Below are 24,679 nucleotides of genomic sequence, written 5' to 3'. Positions count from 1 at the left end.
ATAGCACTTAAAATGCTTTCAATTATTAAGGACATAAGTAGCATCTGGCACAATGCACTACATAGCACAGGTGATCAATGGGACACTTCACATCCTTTCTTTGGCATTTACTATAGCATTTCTATGAAGCAGTTAACTCGAAAATGTTACGGGAAGATTTATATTAAATCTCAAAGTTGGCCAGTTCATGACATGATAAGCTCATTAAGTTGTTACACGATAGGAAGCAAAGCCCAGGGTCACTACCTTGTGGTTCAGAGGTTTTGCCCCTTAGCCATAATTCCGTCCATGGCCTGATCAGCTGGTGGAGAAGGTGGCCGTGATGGAACCTTAACACAGGTTAAGCCTGTGTGTGGAGAAAGGGAGCTTGCAGCTCACAGGCCAGCAGCACCGGTGCTTGGAAAGTCATTACAGTTCTAGCACAATTAAGCTCCACTTAGCGGCAGCTTTTTCTCCCCCAAACTCTTTACGGGGTCTTTGTGCACGACTCCAGGGAGCACTCCCATCTGGCCAGATGAAGAACGAGGGGATTGTTTCATCAAAAGACAGAGTCTTAGAAAGAGGAAGTAGTGAATAAAAGGCTGAATCCTGAGGATTACAAATGCTTTTGAACTGCCCTGGGAAGATCAGAAGTGAGCACTGGTGGATGCTTTAATGCCTGCCCCATGAGGTGTATCATTTTTTTTAAGAAGGCAGTGGGGGAAGATTTGGGGTGCAGGTACTCTGCTAAGAGGCTTGTGTTAATAAGATCACAGAATTGCAGGTCAGAGATAACAACAACAAACACCAGGTGCATCTGAAATATCAAAGCAAATAAACATGACATCATGTTCAACTCCGTCTTTGCTGTTATTATCATCCAAAAGGAAAAATCATAGCTCCAAATTAAACCAGCCTAAATCCTGAGGCCATCCATCAAGGATAGTCTTTCCTCTTTCTTTAAGTCATATCTGCTGTGTGTACCAGACAATTTTTCACAACAGGCTTTCCATTAGCAATGCCCAGGGAGAAATAAGCTATCCTTGGGTGGGTAGAATTTACCTAGAGAAAACTCTAAATTGAGTAACCAACCCCCTAGGTTCTGCCCCCCGCCCCTGGAGGACAACTAACATTTCTGGCCACTTGGGACCACAAATTCTGATTGTTTTCTGGGCACGTGGTATTTGGAAAACCGACGCTTCCCACGTGAAGTTGAACATGAACCTCATTGGCCCACAGCCGTCCTGTAAATTGCCTAGGTTGGATCTTTAACGTCAGTTGAAGATCCAAATTAATCCTTAATAACCACGCCGAGATGGGAAAAAAAGGAAAACACTTAAGTTGGAGTAGGGAGTTTTAGATTTAGGTTTAGTAGGCGGTTTAATCGCCCTTGTCCACAGCACTCGATCACTTGTTTCTGGGTGGCCCGTGTGTCTCTGGCTCTGGCATTTCACAGCACTGACTTCACTTAGACATATTCCCGACAAGAACAAACTCCTTCCTAAAGCAATTCAGTTAAGACACCTTCTCAAAGTGCCTGACCCCAGGGAAGAACATAATATCCCAAGCAATTGACTCACAAATTTTGGAATATAATATTAAAAATAAGATGAAAAAAAATTCCTTCATTGAACATGCAAACTCAGAAAATATACAGATGAGCTTCAGGTTTTCTGGATGATTGTAATCTTTCTCACCTTATCTATTTCAGCCTTTCTTCTAATCCCAAGGTTTAAATTCAGTAAGTAGTATGAAAATTCACAAAAATACTTAAGAGACTAATATTTGATCCACAATATCCTAGAAGCCTCATGGGCATATCCTTTTTTGATCTTTCCAAAAAGTGTACATACAAGTGTGTAATAGTACCTAATATGTAATATGTGTAAAAGGACATGAGCTTTTTTCCTTCCTAGGAAATTGTCCTTTGTTTCCTTATTCCAGGCTTTCAATTAAGGTATAAGACTCCAGAAGTAGAACATGTATACCTGGCTGAAAGGAGAAAAAAAATTCACAACTTTTCTGAAGTATTACTTCATGATGGATACAAATATGGATGCCAGAAACAGACAGTCTGGATTCAAAGCTGTGCACTTATTGGCAATGTTATTTTGGCTAATTCACTCCATCTCCTTATTTGCCTCACCTATAAAACAGGGAAAATGATGATAATTGTAGCATCTATCCCATTAGTTTGTTGTGAGAACAAGGTGAGCCCTTCCATCCAGAGGACTGAGAACATTTCCTGGAACCTAGTAATTTGCAAGCACTCAGTAAATACTTCAGTTCAAATGTCATCGTTACAAATTTTTGATTCCTAAGCTTCCTTTTAAAATATAGACTGTGATAGAAACAATAGTGATTGTTGGGGCGCCTGGGTGGTTCAGTCAGTTGAGTGTCTGACTCTTGACTTCCGCTTAGGGTCGTAGGATCAAGCCCCCATCTGGCTCATCGGGCCCTGCACTGTGTGGAGCCTGCTTAAAATTCTCTCTCTCTCCCTTTGCCCCTCTCCCCAGCTTGTGCTCTCTCTCTCTCTCTTCTGTCTCCAAAATAAAATTTAGGGGTGCCTGGGTCATTTAAGCCTCCAACTCTTGATTTCGGCTCAGGTCATGATCTCACAGTTCATGAGTTTGAGCCCCGCATCAGGCTCTGCACTGACAGTGCTAACTAAGCCTTCTTGGGATTCTATCTTTCTGCCCCTTCCTCTCTCTCTCTCTCTCTCTTTCTCTCTCTCTCTCTCTCTCTCTCTCTTTCTCAAATAAACTTTAAAAAATGAGTAAGTAAAAAGTAAAATAAAATTTTAAAAAAACAATAGCAGTTGTGAATGTTGTGGTATTCATCTAAACATTAAAAACTTAGCCATTCATTGGATTAGATGGTGGCCCAGTATTTAGAAATGAAAACTGACTTTAAAGTCAGTCTTGAGAGTTAGGCAGAAAGTTGATTCTATAGACCTATATCTATTTAGTCAGGAAAGTGGAAAATTAAGATGATGCAAGTAATTCATATGGGAAAAGGCAGGGTTGGAGGACAATCTTTTCATTGCCATTTCCTGGCCTGGGCCAAATTGTCTGAATACTTAAAACCCAAAGTCACTTGCTGTATGCAGATATGGACTTTGAAAACGGCTGATTATCTAAAAACTGGATTCAGTGACGCTGGTAAAATTCATTTCATCAACATGAGAAAACCCAGACTATGTAACTTATATAAATGCATCAAGACAGTTTCTGAACAGACTTCATGGCAGCCTTGATCAGGCCAAATAAAACGCAGTACAATCAGCACATTTTCTAATCACCCTGCCAGAGCTGGAAAGAGTCTTGTAGACTGATTAACTAAAGTCTTCAACAGCTTAAAGAAGTCTGATTCGGATGTAATAAAAATTTATTGGCATTACTGATTTCACAAACGTCAGCTGCTTTAGCATGTCCCACACTTCAAACCCTGCTTTGAAGACCAAATTACTTTCTACCTGTAAATATATTTTAAGAAATCATAGTTAATAATCAGGGGCTGCTGTTTTCATGGTCTTTCCAAAGCCAACTCTACGGCTTTCATCTTACCTTCTTGTGTAATTCACGGTCTTCTTTTAAGAGATTGAGATCACAGTCCATAGGGCAGGGACCAAATTTATTAGAAATGCTTCCTAGGGTTAAAAACAAAAGGTGGGAAAATGTATCACAGATTTTCACTTCAGAGGCCATGTAAGCTTATACTACTGTAATCTAAGAATGTATATAAAGCCCGACAAATGGGGATAAATTCAAGAACTGTAAGAAGGCTCTAAGATGTTCTATCCTCCCAATTTTAATGCAGTCGATGTATGAACCTCAAGTAGAACTCTACCAGTGGTCACCCCACAGGGGATGCAATTTACAAGCAGCAGTCTGATCCGCTTTCCTACCCACATCCGGGTAGGATTCTCCATTATCAGCTAGTTTTTCTGGGATCGAGTTTTCAAAGACACTCCTCTGCACCTCATACCAGTGTTCCAATATAAAACCTTGAGGCTAAAAAGTTCTGTTCCTATCTGTACCCAGGATTTGCCACCTGAGCTAACTTTTTGATATGATGTGTGACTTATCCTGGAGTTTCTCAACCTCAGCACTGTTGACATTTTGGATTGGATCATTCTTTGTTATGGGGGCTGCCCCGTGTTTTCTAAACTGTTTAGCAGCATTTTTGGCCTCTACCCACTGGATGCCCGCAGTACCTTCCACCCCTCCATCCCTCCCCCACTTGCTGCAACCAAAAATGTCTCCGGGTGTTGCCGAATGCCTCCTGGGGAGCAAGACATCACCAGTTGAGGACTACTGCTCCAGAACCATAACTCTTCGTAAACAAACCAAAGTAACAACAACAACAACAATAAAAGTCTCTGCAGACAATGTGCCTTGTTCATCTTGTTTCTTCTGCAGTGTTTAACACAGGATCTGAAAGAGTGTGAGTTGGAGACTATTTCTTAAATTACCAATCATTCCCATAAGGTTGACCCAACAACTTTTTTTTTTTTTTTTGAGTATACACGCATCATACACCACAAGCAGCCAAAGGATTACTGCTTGTCCTCCTCTCCCATTCCAGGGACTAAATATTTTCATCCTGGCCTTTGGAATTGCCCTTGTGGACGTTTTTTTAAGGAGGTTTCCATAGTGCAAATATTTTTGGACATCATCTCCGTGTCTACATGCTTTAAAAAAAATTTCTTCTCCCTAGAGATGACCCAGCCGGCCTCTTCTCCCCAGTCAAGGTCTTTGTGGCTCATGCATTTTTGAGCAGCAAGGTTTTATTGTATTTTCTGACTCTGCTCCCAGTACACGATGCTAAACTGAAGGCAGATACCAAAAAACGTCCTTCTTCAGGGAGAGTCAAATGGTTAAGTGCCCCTTGTGTCAGAAGCCTGGCACTTTAGTCTATTGAGATGAGGGTCATGTAAACCTTTAAAAGAGCTTCCTTATTTTGAGTCTAAACAGAATTCATTGATAGTGTGTTTGGTGTGGTCAAAATCGAGATAAGAAAGAAAGCAAGGAAATGGTTTCACACTTTAAATATATTATTATTTTATTTTTTAATTATATTTTTTATTTGAGGGGGAAGGGCAGAGGGAGAGAGAGAGAGAGAGAGAGAGAGAGAGAGAGAGAGTCTTAAGCAGGCTCCAAACTCAGTGTGGAGCCCGATACCAGGCTCAATCCCACCACCTTGAGATCATGATATGAGCTGCCACTGAGGATCAGACCCTCAAATGACTGAGCCAGCCACATGTCCCAAATACATCATTACTTTCAAAGGCTTATAATCTAAATTCTCAGTGCACAGTTGGTGGGTGGAATATAAAAATATGAAATAATAGAATAAACTTTTAGCGTTTTTGAAGAGCTTCATATATATTATGATGTTTACCACACACACCACACACACACTCACACAAAAGTGTTACAGACTTGGAAACTGAGACTCAGATCAAAGAACTTGCACAAATCAGACAGCTAACCAGTAAAAAGTCTGAAATCTAGGTCCAATTCTATTTGTTCTCAAAGCCCACGCATTTACCCCTTGTTTCACACCTTGTGGGAGAACCGTACCCCATTTTCTACCTCTACACTTTTTTAAACATTGAACAATACATGCATTTTTTATTGCTGCTGGAACACATTTCCACAACTTAGCGACTTACTATTCATATATTCGCTTACATCTTTTGCAGGTCAGAAATCCGAGCATAGCACGGCCCAGCTGGTTCTGCTTCTTCAAATCTTACCAGGTCAAAATCAATGTTATCAGGCAGGGCTGCAGTTCTCATCTGGGTCTTGGGATCCTGTTGTGAGCTTGCTGGTTGCTGGTAGAGTTTTTTTCCTTCTCACACATTCCTCGCAGTTTCCTCTGAGCCAACAACCGCAGGATGCATCCTGACGCTTTGAACGTCTCCAGCTTCTCCTTCGGCTTCCTCTTCTGCTTACCCACCTGAGAAAGTTCTGTCCTTTAAAGGTTCGTGTAATTAGATTCGGTTCACCCAGGTCGTCTCCCTCCTGATGATCAGCTTCTGGGGATGAGTCCTTGGACATTTTTGGGAAGCCATCTTAAAAATTCTGCCAACCAGGAGCAATTTCTGATGTAACGGAATTTGTATTGCTGTATGTTAAAATGTAGTAATACTGTGTGTGTCCAGGTGATAAAGTCCCTACCAAAGAGACAGTCTTCTAAAAGTCTTAATTAAACAATTTCTTTGTTTTTATGTAAAATGTTTTTTGCTCTATAACCTACCTTCCTATTTGTAAAGACATATATAGTAAATACGTATACGTTAATAATCATTAATGTTCACTTAATGTAATTGTATACCTTATGTAACAAATGTTATACATTTTATAAATATGTACATAATATAATTTTTATAAGATTATGATCATAGTGTATATACCATTCTCATCCTTTTTTATACTTACATTGTGTCTTGTTATTAAATATTCTTTCAAGCCTGATTTTTAATCGCTCCGCAGCAGTATATCATTTTTTTTTCACTTAAACCAACCACCCCTTGGTTGTATATTCACATCATATTGAACAAATTTCACAAAAAATCTTTACACTTCTCTTATTTTCACAGGTGAGTATCTAAGATCAGGAATACTAAATCAAACACAGGATTCACGGTAAGAACTATCAATATTCTAACTGCAGCCAGCAATGTATGAGAGTGTCCAATTCACTCACATGCTTGCCAAAACGGACTCCCACCATATTTTTCAGTTTTGCCTACTTGGTAGACAAAATAATAACATTTCATTGTTATTTTATTTTATTTTATTTTTTATAGTTTTTTTAATATTTATTTATTTTTGAGAGAAATAGACACAGAGCACAAGCAGGGGAGGGGGCAGACAAAGAGGGAGACATAGAATCAGAAGCAGGCTCCAGGCTCTGAGCTGTCAGCACAGAGCCCCACGCGGGGATTGAACTCACAAACCGTGAGGTCATGACCTGAGCCAAAGTCGGATGCTTAACCGACAGAGCCACCCAGGCACCCCTCATTGTTATTTTAATTTGCAATCTCTAATTCTAAAAAAAATGTGAATTATTTTATGCTTGTTGAGCATGTATGTCTTTTGTGTTGTAACTTACTATTCCTTCATTTTTTTTCAGCTGGAGTATTTAACATTTTCTTTAGAATTTTTATCTTTCCATATCGTATTTATCTTTGCCTGGCACACTGGTTCAAATATTTTTTCTGTTCATAGTTTGCCTGCTAATTTCTTTGACAGGTGTGTCTGTGTGTGTGTGTGTGTGTGTGTGTGTGTGTGCGCGCGCGCGTATGAGGTGGTTTTCAATCTTATTTAATCATGAGTATCAATGTTTTGCTTTATTGCTTCTCTTTTTGCTTCTAAGCTTACAAATTTTTTCCACACTATATAGTCAAATGAAGTGCATAGAAACAAACTGTAAGGAAATAAGGAACTCGTGAGGTTCTGGCATGATTGTCTTTCATACTCCCCCACTGCCATTCGGGTAAACAATGGTGACACTAGGGAGTCCTCCTTCCACCCCAGGGTTAGACATACAAACAAAACCAAAAATCATTTCTCTCAAAGGACTCCTTCCCTTTGTTTCCTATTTCTTTTCACCACTTCGCTAAGCCACCCAGACTCAAAATCTCCTCCATGACTTTTCCTTCCCTACTGTGACTCACAGCTAATCATTTGCCACTGTCTTCTACCTTGTTAAGAAGATTTTATAGCCATTCCTTCCTCTTTTCAGCCATATGTTTGATCACTTTCTCAAATGCAAATGTATAAGCAAATCGATAGACGGACAGATACACAGATAAGTGGTGAGTTTTAACTGAAACAGAATCATGCCATATACTTTTGTCCACAAGTGTTCTTTTTTTCATATAATAAGAAATCATGGTCATCTCTATGAGTCATAAAATACACGTCTAACAGTATGTTACTTAAAATGAATTTTTCCCAGGGTGCCTGGGTGGCTCAATCGGTTAAGCATCTGACTTCAGCTCAGGTCATGATCTCACAGTTTGTGACTTCAAGCCCCCCGTCGGGCTCTGTGCTGACAGCTCGGAGCCTGGAGCCTGCTTCCGATTCTATGTCTTCCTCTCTCTCTCTCTCTCTCTCTCTCTCTCTGTCCCCTGCCCTGCTCACACTCTGTCTCTGTCTCTCAAAAAGTGAATAAACATTAAAAAAAATTTTTTTTAATGAAATTTTCCCCTTGATCCTCCTTCATATCTTCCATCCACAGTCCCCTAACACCTTTCCATCCCACCTGCTCCACATAACACGTTTTATCCTCTCTGTGCTCATTTAACCAGATCTATACATACACACACATATGTGAACACAGGGACAACACATTGATAGAGGTGATATTCATTGTTACACAAAAAGCATTTTATATCTTGTATATACCTGCCTATACCCTTTCTCAACAGTATCTGATGGAATTCTCTCCAAGTCAATTATTAGAGCTCTAATTTGTTATATTCGATGGCTGCATAATATATTAACACTGCAGATGTCGCTTGATTTATTTAACCATTCCCTACTGATGACATTCATTTTTCTTCATTTTTATATTTTATTTATTTATTTATTTATTTAAGAGAGAGAGAGTGCATGTGTGAATGGGGGAGGGGCAGAAAGAATTGAAAGCAGGCTCTACACTCAATGTAGAGCCTGAAGCAGGACTCAGTCCCATGACCCTAAGATCATGACCTGAGCCGAAATCAAGAGTTGGACGCTCAGCTGTCTGAGCCACCCAGGTGCCTTTATTTTTATATTCTTACCAAAAAGAATGTGACAGTAAAATCCATTACTCGTGCTTTTATTCCTGTGGATGGGTTTCCAAGGTGAGATTGCTGGGTCAATGAGTGCTCATATTTTAAATGCTAATAGATGTTGTCAGATTGCTTTCCAAAAGCTTGCATATGCATATACATATGTAAATATATATATATATGAGTGTGTGTGTGTGTGTATACATATATGTATATATTTCCATAGCAATTTATAAGAAAATCTATTTTTCTAAATCCTTGCCACCAGTAGATCACCTTTGAATTATTAATTCATAACATTATTCTATGATGATCAGAGACAGTAGCCTCTATTATTGTATTTCACATATGTCTGTCATAGATACAAAACCTAACAAGATTAGGTTACATTTTATACTCAGCTGTTGTGTTATTTGATGCATATAGATTGTGTCATATTATATCTTTTTCATAAATGATACCTTTTATCATTATAAAATGTTCTTTTACTGTTTAGACCTGTTTAAACCTCAAATGCCAACTTTCCTGATATGGACATTGTTTCCTGGGACAATTTTATTTTTGTTTGAATTTTCTGGTATCAGTTCATCCATAGGTGTTCAACATTTCTTTAACTATGTTATGCTTGTTTACTGTAAGTACTGTATAGTTGGGGCTTTCTTTCTAATTCACTTAGACAGGATCTTTTAATGGGGAGATTATCACATTATTAAAATATTATATGTTTTATTTTATTTCTTTTTTATTCATTTTACTTTTCTACTCCCTCCTTTCCTTTTATTTGTGTTGCTGATTAGCATAGGATGATGTTCGTTTATCTTGGTATTTCCTTCCTTACTGTATGTGCTACCCTATTCAATTATGATTACTTTCTCCAGAGTGTAGGAATAGGCAAAAAGGACAAAGTTAGAAGTGCACTGCACAGTGTCTGGTCTAATAAAGGAGTGGTAAAAGAAAAAAAGCACAAAGTGAGAGACCCCTGGCAAAGGGGAAGATATGGAAGTGTATGTCTAAAGAAAGCATAAAAGTGTCCCATGAGAGAATAGGACATGTTTTAAAAACCCAACAATTTCTGCCATTTGACAACATCAGAGAAATAAGCCCTTCTCTGCCTTCAGCTCTGTCCTGTTCCTGGCTAGATCACAAAGGACTCAATAACCACAATTCACAAGATGGAGAGAAGGGGTAGAAGCATAATACTCAAAACTAGAAAAGGATATACCCAAGTTCTTCCTGCACTTCTCAATATTTAGGGCCAGTCTGAAGTAAACTGTAGGCTGGGTGAAGCCTTTAAAAGATGTTGAAAACATTTTTTTGTTACTAGCCCAACTAGGCATATGAACCAGTGATTTCAGACTGGAGGCAGGAGTGGCAATAAGATCAAAGGAGGAATATTGGATCACCACAGACTCCCTTCATACAGGTACCCACCTCATACTCTAACTCCACCTGCTACGTTTGTGGTAGAAGGAGAGGGCTCCCTTATTCCCTGCACCTGTTAACACTTGAATCAGATGATGATGTTACTGGCAACTTTACAACCACACACTCTGTATTTTCCCTGGCTAAATCCACAATCGCTGAATCCAGTCTTGTTATTTTTAAAATCAAAGTGCCGGGTGATAATTTATATCCAATAAAATATACATATTCAATTAACAAACATATGCACCCATTTATTCCCACCACAAGTAAAATATAACGCATTTAGCATCACCTCCCCAAATCTCCCCATGTCCTTTGCAGCCAATCGTTCCATCGCCAACACACACACACACACACACACACACACACACACACACACACACTCACATTCACTCGCTCACTCCTGGCGACCACTTATCTGATTTCTACCATTATAGATTAGAACTATGTTTAACATTCATACATATGGAATGATACAGTATCTACTCTTTTGTCTCAGACTTCTTCTACCCAGAACAATATTTTGATACTCATCACTTTTTTATTATGAGTAACCATCCTTCTTATGATTGTACTGCAATTTATTTATTGATTCATCTATTAATAGATATTTGGATATTACAAAGTTTTGACTGTTGTGACCAGGTTTCTATGAACATTCATGTTGAAATCTCGTTGTGGACATCTTTTCATTTTTATTTGGTAATAGCAGTGGAATCACTGGGGCAAAGTAGGTGTTTATTTCATCTAACAAAAAACTGTCAGTTTTCCAAAGTGGTTGCACCACACCAGCAAAGTATGAAAGTTTCCTCCAAGTCACCATTAACGCTTGGTAGTTTCTTTTTTATATATTTTAGCATATTAGTAATCGTGAAGTGGTAACACATGGTTTTAACTTGCATTTCCTGATGACTAAAGATTCTTAGGTGATATTTATAAACTAACTGGATATTTCATCTATTCTTTTGTGAAACTTCTAAGTATAATTTTTTAAAAGTACATTATTTTCTTATTAGTGAATATAAAAGTTCTCTATATCGTCTGGATACAAACCATTTTTTAGATACATGTACTGCAATTGGTTTCCCTCAGTTTGTAAAACCTGCCTTTTTATTTTTCCCAATGGCAACTTGCTTAGAAAAGTATAATTTTGTTGAAATCCAATGGATCATTTATTTTTCTTTTAAAGTAAGTCATTTCTGTCTCCTGTCTAAGAAATCTGCCAAGATTATGAAGATTTCTCCTATGTTTTCTTCTAAAAGTTTTGTTGCCCTGGCTATGACTTCTAGGATATAAAGTGATGAGACTAGACATCCTTGCCTCTTTCCTGATTTATAAAAGGAAACATTGAACATTTCTCCATTAAGCCAGAGAAATGTATGCTGTACTATTCAAGTCTTTAAAATATATTAGGATCTAATTTATTACCCAATATATGATCTATCGTGCCTTCTGTTTCCTCAAAAAGAAGGTGTATTTTGCTGTTTTTAGGTAAAGTGTTTTGTAAAATCAATTCAATCAGGCTGGTTGGTAGTGTCATTCAGATCTTGTATATCCTTCCTGATTTCTTTTTCATCTCTTTGCATTTCTCTGATGATGAGTGATATTGAGCATCTTTGCATCTTACCTGCTGGTCATCCATATATCTTCCTTGGAAAATGTCTATTCAGATCCTCTGCCCATTTCTTAATCAGCTTCCATGATTTTTTTTTTGTTATAGACTTGTATAAGTTATTTATATATTTTGGATATATTCCTCTATCAAATATATGATTTGCAAACACGTTCTCGCATTTGGTAGATTATCTTCATTTCATTTCATTGGTGGTTACCTTTGTTGTGTAGAAGCTTTTAGTTCAATGTAATCCCACTTGTTTGTTTCTGTTTTGTTTACTTGTTTTGCTCATTTCCTTTGCTTTTGGTACCAAATCCAAAAACAGTCATCAAGACTAACATCAAGCAATTCACCTCCTATATATTCTTTGAGAAGTTTTATGGTTTCAGGATGTTCCAAGGCTGTTTAATCTCTGTCATTCGGCACACATTTAGGATTGTTATATCTCCCTGGTAAATTGTCCCTTTTATATGCGTCTCCAAGTCTACTCTTAGATTTCTCATATGAGATATTAATGGGGCCACATCAGCTTTCTTTTGTGTAGCATTTCCATGGTTTCTGTTTTTCTGTCCTTTCATCTTCAAGTTAAACTTCTTTTTAATTTTTTTTAATGTTTATTTATTTTTGAAGGAGAGAGAGAGAGAGAGAGAAAACACGTACAGAGGAGGGGCAAAGAGAAAAGGAGACACAGAATCCGAAGCAGGCTCCAGGCTCTGAGCTGGCAGCACAGAGCCTGATGTGGGGCTCAAACCAAAGTCGGACACTTAACCGACTGAGCCACCCAGGCTGTCCCAAGTTAAACTTTTGTCTTCAGATTTACAGGGCACATCTCATAGACTGCATATAGTGGAGTCTTGCCTTTTCATTTAGATTGACAGTCTCAGCTTTTTAATTTAATTATTTAGTCGACATTTTATGCCATTATTCATATGGTTGAGTTGGTTTACCATCTTGCTGTTGTGTTTTTTGCTTCTTTTTTCTTCACGTTGAACTTCTCCTGCCTTCTTCTTGGTATCTTACATGTGTTTTTAGTATTGTATCTTATTTTCTCTATTGTTTCTACACTGTCCTCTATTACTTTCTATTATTTCTACATCTTTGAGGCGGTTCTACTATTCAACCCAAGACTAATAGCATGGACTTGAATTTTTAAATTCAAATTTTTAAATCCACGTCTGGTTATCATCAATGTTGTATAATTTCACACTTCACACCTGACAGTTCACACTGTCTGCTTCGTGCTTCTCATTTCACAAATGTAATAGGCTCACAATTTGATTCTATTTCCTACCCCCCACCCATGATAACAATCATGTCTTTTAACAGTACATGGTTTACATCTCCACCACAGAATGCCATTTTATTTTTTTAAATAGTAAGTTACAGGGGCGCCTGGGTGGCGCAGTCGGTTGAGCGTCCAACTTCAGCCAGGTCACGATCTCGCGGTCCGTGAGTTCGAGCCCCGCGTCAGGCTCTGGGCTGATGGCTCGGAGCCTGGAGCCTGTTTCCGATTCTGTGTCTCCCTCTCTCTCTGCCCCTCCCCGGTTCATGCTCTGTCTCTCTCTGTCCCAAAAATAAATAAATGTTGAAAAAAAAATTAAAAAAAAAATAAAAAAAATAAATAGTAAGTTACATTTTAAGAAAAGTATCAGAAAAATTAGTCTTTAGTATTTACCTCTATACGTGCCATTTTTGGTTTTCTCCATTCTCCTGTGTCAATCATCTTGTAGCATTTTCCCTCCAGCCTGAAGAACATTCTCTAGTTCTGATGGTTTGTTTGTAGTGCTGGTCTGCTGTAGAAATATTTGCTCAGCTTTCCTTCATCTGAAAATGTCCTCATACCAACCTCAATTTTTGAAGGATGTTTTTGCCAGATACGAATTCTGAATGACATTTCCTCAGCACTTCGAATATGTCATTACATTGATTTCTGGTCTCCACCGTTTCTAATGATAATGTTAGCCATTTTTCATACCATTATTCACTTCCATATAAAGGCTTTTTTCTCCTTCTGTCTCTTTTCAGAATTTTCACTTTAACTTTGGTGTTCTACAGTTTGGCTCTGATACTATTTTTTTAAGATTTTATTTGTTTTAATTTTTTAATGTTTATTTTTGAGAGAGAGAGAGAGAGAGAGAACTCAAAATGGGATCCAGGTTCCACACTGTCAGCATACAGCCCAACACAGGGCTTGAACTCACAAACTGTGAGATCATTACCTGAGCCAAAGTTGGACACTTAACCTACTGAGCCACCCAGATGCCCCTAAAATTTTATTTGTTTAAGTAAACTTTACACCCAACATGGGGCTCAAACCTATGACCCTGAGATTAAGAGTTGCAGGCTCCACTGACTGAGCCAGCCAGGCGTCCCAGCTACAATATTCCTAATACAGGTGTCCCTTTTATACATTCTTTTGGGGTTCACTGATGATATTCAACTTATAATTCAATAAATTCCATCAAATTTGGGAAATTTCAGTCATTAATACATATTTCAGTCTTTTAATACATATTTCTTCCATTTTATGACCCTCCTTTCCTTCTAAGATTTGCATTACATGTATGTAAAACTATATATTTCCCCATGTGTCTCTTGAGTCTTTCTTCATTTCTGTCTTGGCTTTTTCTTTTCTGTACTTCAGACTGGTTAATTTATTTTAATTCTTGGACTTTAAGTTCCATAACTTCCATTTGGTTTGTTGATTATAGTTTCCAGATCTCTGCTGGGATGATCTAACCATTCATTAAGACCGTATTTTCCTTTACTTATCAGAAATCAATTTCCTTAAATTCATGAACATACTTACAATGAAATGTTTTAATGGCTTTTCCTGCTAAGTTTAATATTTGAATCATCTTGGAGTTACTTTATTCACTATTTTCTTTTGTCTAAGATTTATATTCCCTTGATCCCATACATCATAATTGCAGATCATATAATGTACTCCAGAGAAGACTCTGGATTCTGTTATCTGCCTTGAGAAAGTGTTGATTTTTTTTTTTTTTAGTTAACAGATCGATTACTGGCAAATCTCATTAAACTTCTGTAGGCTTGAATGTACATTTAGTTACAACCTATCTGTGAAGAACCAAGGGTTTTCAAGCCACATGAACTTATCAGAACTCAACCTCAAAACCATAAATCCTCTGATGATCTTGCTGAAGCATGGTGGCAGGTTTTCCTCAGGGCAGTCTCAGAGTATGCCACTTAGAGCATATGATTTTTTAAATATATATAGGACCTTAAAAATTCAAGTATAGTTGAAACACAATGCTCCATTAGTTTCAGGTGTACAACATAGCGATTCAACTTCTCTATATGTTGTATTACAGTCACACCAAGTGTAGCTACCATCTGTCACCATGTTAGGGTATTACAATATCACTGACAATATTTTCTATGTCGTAACTCTTATTCCCATGACCTGTTCATTCCTTAACTGGAAGCCTGTATCTCCCACTCCCTTTCACCCATCTTATCCATCCCCCTATCTCCCTTCTCTCTGGGAATCACCAGTTCTCCATATTTATAGGCCAGATTCTGCTGTTTGTTCATTTGTTTTGTTTTTTAGATTCCACATAATGCACGAAATCATATGGTATTTGTCTTTCTCAGTCTGACCAGTTTCACTTAGCATAATACCCTCTCGATCCATCCATTTTGTCACAAATAGCAAGATCTCATCCTTTTTTATGGCTTTGTGTGTGTGTGTGTGTGTGTGTGTGTGTGTATCCATTCATCTGTCAATGGACACTTGGGTTGCTTTCATATCTTGGCTATTGTAAATAATGTTGCAAAACATAAGAGTTTATATACATTTTAGAAATAGAGTTTTCATTTCCGTTGGGTAAATACTCAGTACTAGAATTTTTGGATCATATGATATTCCTATTTTTCATTTTTAAAGGAACCTCCATACTGTTTTCCACAGTAGTTGTACCAATTTGAATTCCTACCAACTATGCATGTGGGTTTCTTTTTCTCCACATCCCTGTCAACATTTGTTGTTTATTGACTTCTTGATTTTAGCCACCCTAACTGGGGTAAGGAGATGCTTAATTTGTGGTTTTGATTTGCCTTTCTCTGATAGTTGGTGATATTCAACATCTCTTCATGTGTCTGTTATCCATCTGTATCTCTGCCCTGGAAAAATGTCTATTCAGTTCCTCTGTCCATTTTTTAACTGGATTGTTTGTGGTTCTGGTGTTGAGTTGTATGAGTTCTTTATATATTTTAGACATTTACTCCTTATCAGATAATATCATTTGCAAATATCTTTTCCCATTCAGTAGGTTATCTTTTTTTGATGTTGATGGTTTCCTTTGCTGTGCAAAAGTGTTTTTTTTCTTTTTTTGATGTAGTTCTAATAGTTTATTTTTCATATTTTTCCTTTGCCTGAGGAGACATATTTAGAGAACTGTTAGCCATGGCTGATGTCAGAAAAATTACTGCCTGTGCTCTCTTCTAGGATTTTAATGGTTTCATGTCTCACATTTAGGTCTTTAATCCATTTCGAGTTTATTTTTGTGTATGCTGTAAGAAAGTGGTCCAGTTTCATTATTTTACATGTAGCTGTCCAGTTTTCCCAGTGCCATTTATTGAAAAGACTCTTTTCCCCATTGCATATTCTTATCCCCTTTGTCATAGATTAATTTACCTTTTAAATGTGGGTTTATATCTAGGGTATCTACCCTGGTCCATTAATCTATGTTTCTATTTTTTCTTTATACCATACTGTTTTGATGACTACAGCTTTGTAGTCTATCTTGCTGGCATTGTGATACCTCCAGTTTTGGTCTTCTTAGGATTGTTTCAGCTATTCAGGGTCTTCTGTGGTTCCATACAAATTTTAGTATCATTTGTTCTAGTTTTGTGAAAAATGCCTTTGGTGTTTTAATAATGATTGCATTGAATCTGTAGATTGGGGTAATATGAACATTTTGACAGCACGAATTCATCCAATCCATGAGCATGGAACATGTTTTCATTTGTCTGGGTCATCTTCAATCTCTTTCATCAGTGTTGGATAGTGTTCTGAGTACAGGTCTTTCACCTCTCTGGTTAAGTTTATTCCTAGGTATTTTACTCGTGTGTGTGTGTGTGTGTGTGTGTGTGCAATTGTAAATGTTCTTCATTCCCACTGCATAGACTTTGAGCATCTCCATTTGCTGTCAAATCGATCATGGAGTATTAACATGCCTCTCCTGGTTTGAATTCCATCTCTGTTCCAGCTCTAGTATCTCTGTTCCGTTTTCAGGCTCACCTAGCAAAGCCCTAGTTAGTCTCCCTGAAACAAGGATTCATGGTGGATTTCCAATACTGAATTCTTAGTTCCCTTCTGCAAATCTCTCTGTTCTGTGTTCTGCTTTGCAGACCCCAGCTGCTTCCGCTGTCCTGCATCCCAAGCTCTGTCTCCTCAGCTCAGGGAGACTCTGCTGGGATTCCACCTCCCTGCTGTACTGTCAGGACACTGAGCCCAGGTAGAAATCCAGAGTTTGCCTTAAAATGTTCTCTTCTCTCAAGGATCAGGAAGTCTGGCGCTTCCTGATGGCCAATGCCCAGAACAGCTGTTTCATACATTCTCTCCAGTTTAATAATTGATTCTAACAGAAGAGCTAGTCTGATACCAGCTACTCTGTCAGAGCCAAAATTGGAAGTTTCACTATTGTTTAAGTTTTTAATTAAAAAGCATAATTGGATATATTTATTGTCATGGGCAAGCTAGCACCCACACTTACGTTTTCGTAATACAAATACAGGTTAATTATTTAAAAAGTTCACTTTATTTTATGGAACTACTACTCAACTTAATTATCAGATCCTCTTACATTGAGAAAAAAGATAGGGGCGACTGGGTGGCGCAGTCGGTTAAGCGTCCGACTTCAGCCAGGTCACGATCTCGCGGTCCGTGAGTTCGAGCCCCGCGTCAGGCTCTGGGCTGATGGCTCAGAGCCTGGAGCCTGTTTCAGATTCTGTGTCTCCCTCTCTCTCTGCCCCTCCCCCGTTCATGCTCTGTCTCTCTCTGTCCCAAAAATAAATAAACGTTAGAGAAAAAAGACAAAATATTTACAAGTAATAGTAACCTGCTGATGCCTTTGGAATGTGTCAGCTGGGATCACCTAGAAAAAAATAAATGGAACAGGCATATTTTTTAATAATGTATGAGGTGCACAAAGGGAAAAAAAAACACTTGTCAAAACTGTATGTTACAGTACCCTATCTATATATAAATGCATATGTTTATAAAAGTGTGTTTTCCCTGTTGCGCTAATCTTTTTTACTTGGCATATTTTTAATGGTTTTTCCAAATGACCTTTGTAAAATTAATCAAGGATCTGACACTATCCTTTGGAGAAATACAAAGAAAGAATGCTGCTTATAATAACTTTTGCATGAAAAACAGCCAGAAAATGACAAAACAGAGAAAACATTAATACTAAAAAAATTAAAGCTTGAAAGTGGAACTAACTGAAAAATGTTGCCTTTTTGTCAGTAATATTTTTGTGTGTCTCTGAAATTCCAATCCCTTTTATTTTCTAGACCATTGTCTTAATTACTTGAGATCAGATAGATTTCTCAAAACAATTTACTAAGTAAAATACACCCCAATTTTTCAAGAGCTCTAACAGTGAGAAGCATCTCAAATTAAACATTAATAAAATGTACAGGAAATATGGGTAAAAAAATATAAATGCGAAGAAACTAGAAAGATGTCTGCAATTAGACCGGATGGAAATCTAAAAAGAAATTAAATTTAGTTATAATACATTTTCTATTCTTTTCTTTGAGAAAATTACTACTGAAGTGAGGAATATTTTCCCCCTGTAATTTAAATGGTAAGCTGCCAGATGTGTGTCTCATGCTTGAAGAGTCGAAGCTTTGCATTATTTAGCATATTAAGAATCACAGAATTTTTAAAAGGGCTCCTTTATTGCCTCGAGGTTCTAATTAAGTAAACCTTAGCCTGGTACATTTAAAACTTGCAATACAAGAGATTTTTGCTTTTTTTTCCCCCATAGTCAAGTCACATCTATGTAATAAGTATAGAAAATCTTTAAGATGATATAATTTTTCTTTGGCTTGAAGAATTAAAGCTATCTATTATTTTAAGAAGTTTTTAATAGAGGCCAGCAATCTAGAAGACAACTAAGGATTCGAAATACTTTTTAATCATTGCAAGTTGCTTTCCTTATTTATGCCAAAGCATATGTGTTTCATAAAGGCAGTTCTATAACTATCAATCTCCCCCTCTCTCTCCTTTCCTTCTTCTGTCTCTGCTGTGGCCTCAATCATTCTCTTGTTAGACAAAGGCGATTACAAGAAGCAACAAGATCATAGGTTTGGGACTGATATCATGTTTTTATGTGTTTCTGTACGTGTGTCTGTCTGTGTTCAATATCTGATCACACGGCATTAATTAGTTGTCTTTCAGCAGTTTGTAGAAAGAGTCCCAGAAGCTTACGTGAAAACCATAATCAGGTGGAAGTTCTGTAGGCACACGACATTCATAAATCATACCCTTAAATACAGTTATTTTTGCCATTTTAGAAAATGTCAAAGGTGTCAACTCTGTCCAAATATACCGCTTAACAGTGACTATTTTAGTAAATGGACTTGAAATGCATTCAGAGAACTGACAGTTAAAAGCACATAATCTAGTTCATAGTACCAATGAACAGTCTAAAGGCCAAAATAAGCACCAAAGTATGAATTCTCGATGACGTGTTGCAGTGACCCTGGCTGCAGCCATAGACCATGGCCTTAGCATTGTGTTTCTACATTAGAAATTGATGCCCCCAATTTTTGAAACGTGATTTTTTAATATCTAGGTTCCAGTTAAGAAACAGAAATGTTTCAACCACTTTTAGAGTGATAGTCCAATATCTATTGGAGGATACAACGAACAAACCAGGAATGACATAAGTTCAGGGAATGAGCTGATAAAGTTCTCTGCCAGCAGCATGGTTTAAACCTAGAAGCAGTGACTTCTTGGATGCCGCAGACATGAATAAACCAATGATTGTCATAATGTCAAGACACAAGAAATTCTCTTATCTTTTCTTCACAGGAAAAACTAACGGACACATGGATCTTTAAATCTGAGCACTGACAAAGGGCAAATATCAAAAAATTGGAGCTCAGGTTTGGCCGGGATTATTCCCTCCAAAGTCCAAAGTGCTTGGTAACAGGTGATGGGTACCTAATATGTTATGAATTGGTTTCTTACAAGTGTTAAGAAGCTTAATGGTTTCATATTTGGGGATGTTTTGACATTATTGGCAGCAGAAATGCAACAAAACCATCTTTACTTTCACTTCTGTCCAAACCATTAAACCACAATCTGTCCACAGGGAACCACATGACACTTGGGTACTCCTTCTGAAACTCAGCAATTAGTTGACTGGCAATAATACGTTATGCTTTATCCAGTATTTTGCAGTTTATACAAACAGATTTGCATATGCTACTTATTTAATTCAAGCTATTTGATTAACTTTATTGCTGGCACAGAACTGCAAATATTTCTGCCACAGTATCCATCCAGCAGAAATCTCTGAGTATTTTGCCCTTGCAGGATAAAAATAGATTGATGCACGCATGCCTTGCCTAATAAAATATTATCGTAATGTAAGAGCAGGAAGACATTTGGCTATTCTTTCTAAGAATAATGTTCAAGCATCACCCATTTCTGCCATGCTTAAGAAGATTTTACCTTTTGGGGCGCCTGGGTGGCTCAGTTGGTTGAGCGTCTGACTTCGGCTCAGGTCATGATCTCGCGGCTTGTGAGTTAGAGCCCCACATCGGGCTCTGTGCTGACAGCTTAGAGTCTGGAGCCTGCTTCTGCTTCTGTGTCTCCCTCTCTCTCTGCCCCTAACCCACTCGCATTCTGTCCCTGTCTCTCTCAAAAATAAATAAACATTAAACAAAGAGAAGATTTTACCTTTTTCATGGAAGCATCTTTTTTTCATTATTCTTAAAAATATGAAACTCTCCATCTTAAGCACAGTGAAAGAACTCAGACATTTTAATATGTTTCTCATGAGTGTTCTTTGGTTATCATCAATGAACACTTTCGTTGAACTTAGAACATCCAAATCTATTTAGAAGAGTAAATTATTTTGCCCATTAGTAAGTCTCTAGTGCTGAATGAAAATTACAGGTGAGAATAAAGTCATTGCCCAATACCACAATTAAGCAGGATATAGACGTACTCAAGGATGTATCTAATATTATGATAATCAACTCAACAAAACAGGGGTGATTTTGTGAGCACCTATTATATGTATATAACTCTTACCATGAATTTTCACTAATCTCCAAATAGGGCCTGTTACCTCCCCTTTAAAGGTGAAGCTACAAAGATTCAGAGTTTAAGGAATTTGACAAAGGACATTAAATGTCAGAGTCAAGGTATGAATTTAAGCCTCTCTGACTCCCATATTGAAGGTCTATCCCCACCCCATCCCACCCCCACTAAATCTGCACTGATCTGAATTCTACTGATTCCATCATTGGTGCATTTCTGGTAATAGACAGGGATTATGGCTAGTTGTCTCAAAAAGGAACAAAAACAGAGCTTTGACTCCACACCCTAACTGCTGACTTTTAGTTATTCATGCTAAGGAGGAAAGGAACAACAAAATACTGAAGAAAATAATAGTGATAGCCACGCTGTTGAGTTCATACTACATCTCAGACTTTATAGGTTTCAAAGTCCCAAGTTAGCTACGAATTTAAAACTTTCCTCCTCAATGTTTTAAAACATTTCAATGACTAATACATTTTGCCAACTCAAATTTTACCACTTTTTATGAGGGCGTTATGCTAGGTGTATTTAACGAGTCACAAAAGAACAAATACTTTACAATTCTACTTATGTGAGAGACCTAGTAGTCAAATTCGTAGGCACAGAAATTAGTATGGTGCTTGTCCAGGGCTGGGAGAGGGAAGAAAAGGGGAGTTAGTATTTAATGGGGACAGAGCTGCAGTTTGGGAAGATGACAAATTTCTAGAGATGGATGGTGGTGGTGGTTGTGGGACACTGTCCGTGTACTAAATGTCACTGACGTCTACACTTCCTAAGCGGTTAAAAGGGTAAATTTCCGGCGATCTCTATTTTTACCACAATTAAAAACATTTTTCTCCTTCCATATTTTTCAAACCCTAAATGAAATGCTAAGAAACTTTTTAAATGCTGTGGGACCTTAAACAATAAGAAGAGACTTCTGTTTAGGACCAGAGGGCTTAGACTCATCTCTCCCTTCTCCTTCCTTCTAAATATAACTGTAGATTCCGGAAATAATGTAAGAGGCAGCCAAGGGAGAATTCTGAAAGTATACTGAGGAAGGAGAAGTGATTACAGACCCTGGAATCGGAGCACCAATGTAGGACAAGGCAACTTAATCCCATCCACCAACCATCCAACAGAAGACCCAGACCCAGCATCTTCAAACCCGTCCCAACGGCAGATAGCGGTGAAGGTGGACTCATTTACCTACCTTTCAGAAAGAAGTCCCTCCAACACCACCAAGTGGGTCCTACCGTTGGAGAGGAGGGTAAACCAGAAGCCAGACTGGAATGAGCATCCAGGGGATACGTTCTCCTCCCCTGCAGCTTGAGACAGCCCTCCCGACCAAGACACAACAGGTGTCAGTGGCAGTAGCAGGTGGATCCTGTTGCTACTAGTGACTAGGCGAGGAAGCCTCTTATCCTGAGGCAGGAGACTCCCTTCCCCACCCAGAGCACCGGGTGGCCAGGCCTGGGGAAGCTCCTTCTGTCCTCTCCGAGGTTACTGGCAGGGTCCGGTGGGAGCCCCAGATGCACAAACTGAATAGTGCACACCAAAACAACACAGCATTTTTCAAGGGCTGATAGAGAAATACATACTACCAACCACAAATTCTATGTTCAGTGACTGCACTTCAGGAATGAAAGAAAATACACTTTCAGATGCAGGAAGGAAAGCTAAAAGAATCGGTCACCAGAAGACATAGCCTTAAAGAATGGCTAGTTCTGCATAAAGAAGGAAGTTCTGCAAACATGAAATGATAAAGGACACGATAAAAGAAGGAATCGTGAAGCATCTGGAAGGAAAAAAAGGAAAATGGAGTGATCACCAAATGTGAGTATACACTCTTCTTTCCCTTGTGAGTGTTATAAATCATATTTAGTGATTAAGACAATACTTATAACACCATGTGTTATTCAAGACGATTATATTTAAAAGTGTGGAAGGTAAAGGGACTTAAATGTGAGTAACGCGTCTGCACTTGACTCAAACAGGTAAAATACCGATACCAGGAAACTGTGATAAGTCACATATTTACATGGCTACCTATAGAGAAACTACTTTGAAAACTACACAAAGAAATATGTTCAAAAACTATAAATAAATCAAGACAGAATCCCAAAAAGCATTCGAGTAATACACAGGAAGGAAGTAAAAAGGAACAGAAAAATAAGAAACAAAGATAGTGTGAAAATACATGTTAAAGTGGCAGACTTAAGCCTTACCATATCAACAATTACCTTAAATATAAATGGTCTAACTATATCAATAAAAAGGCAGATATTGAGAAACTAAATTTAAAAACATGGCAAATTATATGCTATTTACAAAAAAAGTGCTTCAAATTCAATGACGTAGATTAAAAGCAAAAAGAAAAATGAAAAAAACCTATCATGCAGACATTAATTTTTAAAAAATGAGATTGGCTATCTTAATATCATATAAAATAGATAATTAATATCGGAGAAAATATCAGAGAAAACAGAGCTCACAGCAAAGACAATTGCCAGAGAGGAGGATTATATAATAATTAAATGATCAATCTACTTATAAAATATAACACTTAAATACACGTGCACCAAACAGCAAAGATGCAAAATACATGAAGTGAAAACTGATAGAGCTGAAAAAGAAATAGAAAACTTCCCAATTATAGTTAAGGATTTCAACACTCCCCTCTCATCAAATGATAGCACCGCTAGACATAAACTCAACAAAGGATATAGAAAATCGGACCCACACAATCAACACACAATATCAACTGAAACATGTACGCTATACCCAACAACAGCTCAATATCCATTTTTTTCGGGTGCCTATGGGTCATTCACAAATATATCCTGGGCCATAAAAGAAACTTCATCAAACTGAAAATAACTGCAATCATGTAGAATAATTTTTCTGATCATCATGAAATCAGACCAGTGATCAATAACAGAAAGACAAGAGGAAACCTTTAAGCCCTTGGAAATTGAACACACTTCTAAATTGTCTGTGGGTCAAAGAAGAAACCTCAGAGGCAATAAAAAATAGAACTGAATAAAAATGAAGATCAACATTTGTGAGATTCAGCTAAAGTAATACTGAGAGGGAAATCTATAACACTAAATGCTTACATCAGGAAAGGGAAAAGTCAATAATCTAAGATCTTATCTCAAGAACCTAGAAAAAACAAGAACAAAATAAAATCAAAACAAGTTGATGGAAGAAAATAATAATGATTAGAATAGAAAGCAGTGAAACTGAATTGAATTTCCAAAAAAAATTGATTAAATTAATACACCTCTAGCAAACCTGGCAAAGACAGAGAGAAGAAACAACTCACTAATATTAGAAATTAAGCAGAATATTATTACAGATACTGCAGTCACAAAAAAGAAAAAGAAATGCTTTGAATAACTAATGTTCATACGTCCAACAACTTAGAAGAAATAGATCAACTCCTCAAATACTAAAAGTAACCAAAATTCATTCCAGGTGAAAGAGATCATCTGAATAGTCCTGTAACCATTAAGTTAACTGAATTCACAATTTTGAAACTCTAGGCCCAGATAGTTTCCCTGCACAATCCTACAAAAAT

General features: G+C 37.6%; 1 protein-coding gene across 1 annotated transcript in view; it reads right to left on the bottom strand.

Moving 5' to 3' along the window:
* Nucleotides 1-24,679, bottom strand: part of LOC125166398 (uncharacterized) — a 301,490-nt gene that overhangs the window by 137,231 nt on the left and 139,580 nt on the right. The window contains exons 15-18 of the mRNA XM_047860338.1: nt 5,676-5,818; nt 4,043-4,263; nt 3,546-3,628; nt 413-552 (exon numbers count right to left, since the gene is read on the bottom strand). Coding sequence (XP_047716294.1) covers nt 413-552; nt 3,546-3,628; nt 4,043-4,263; nt 5,676-5,818 — 587 coding nt within the window. The remainder of the gene's footprint in view (nt 1-412; nt 553-3,545; nt 3,629-4,042; nt 4,264-5,675; nt 5,819-24,679) is intronic.

This window comes from Prionailurus viverrinus, chromosome B2 (genome assembly GCF_022837055.1).
Source record: "Prionailurus viverrinus isolate Anna chromosome B2, UM_Priviv_1.0, whole genome shotgun sequence".
NCBI lineage: Eukaryota > Metazoa > Chordata > Mammalia > Carnivora > Felidae > Prionailurus > Prionailurus viverrinus.
Note: the sequence above shows the minus strand (reverse complement) of the source record. Positions and strands in the feature narration are given on the sequence as shown.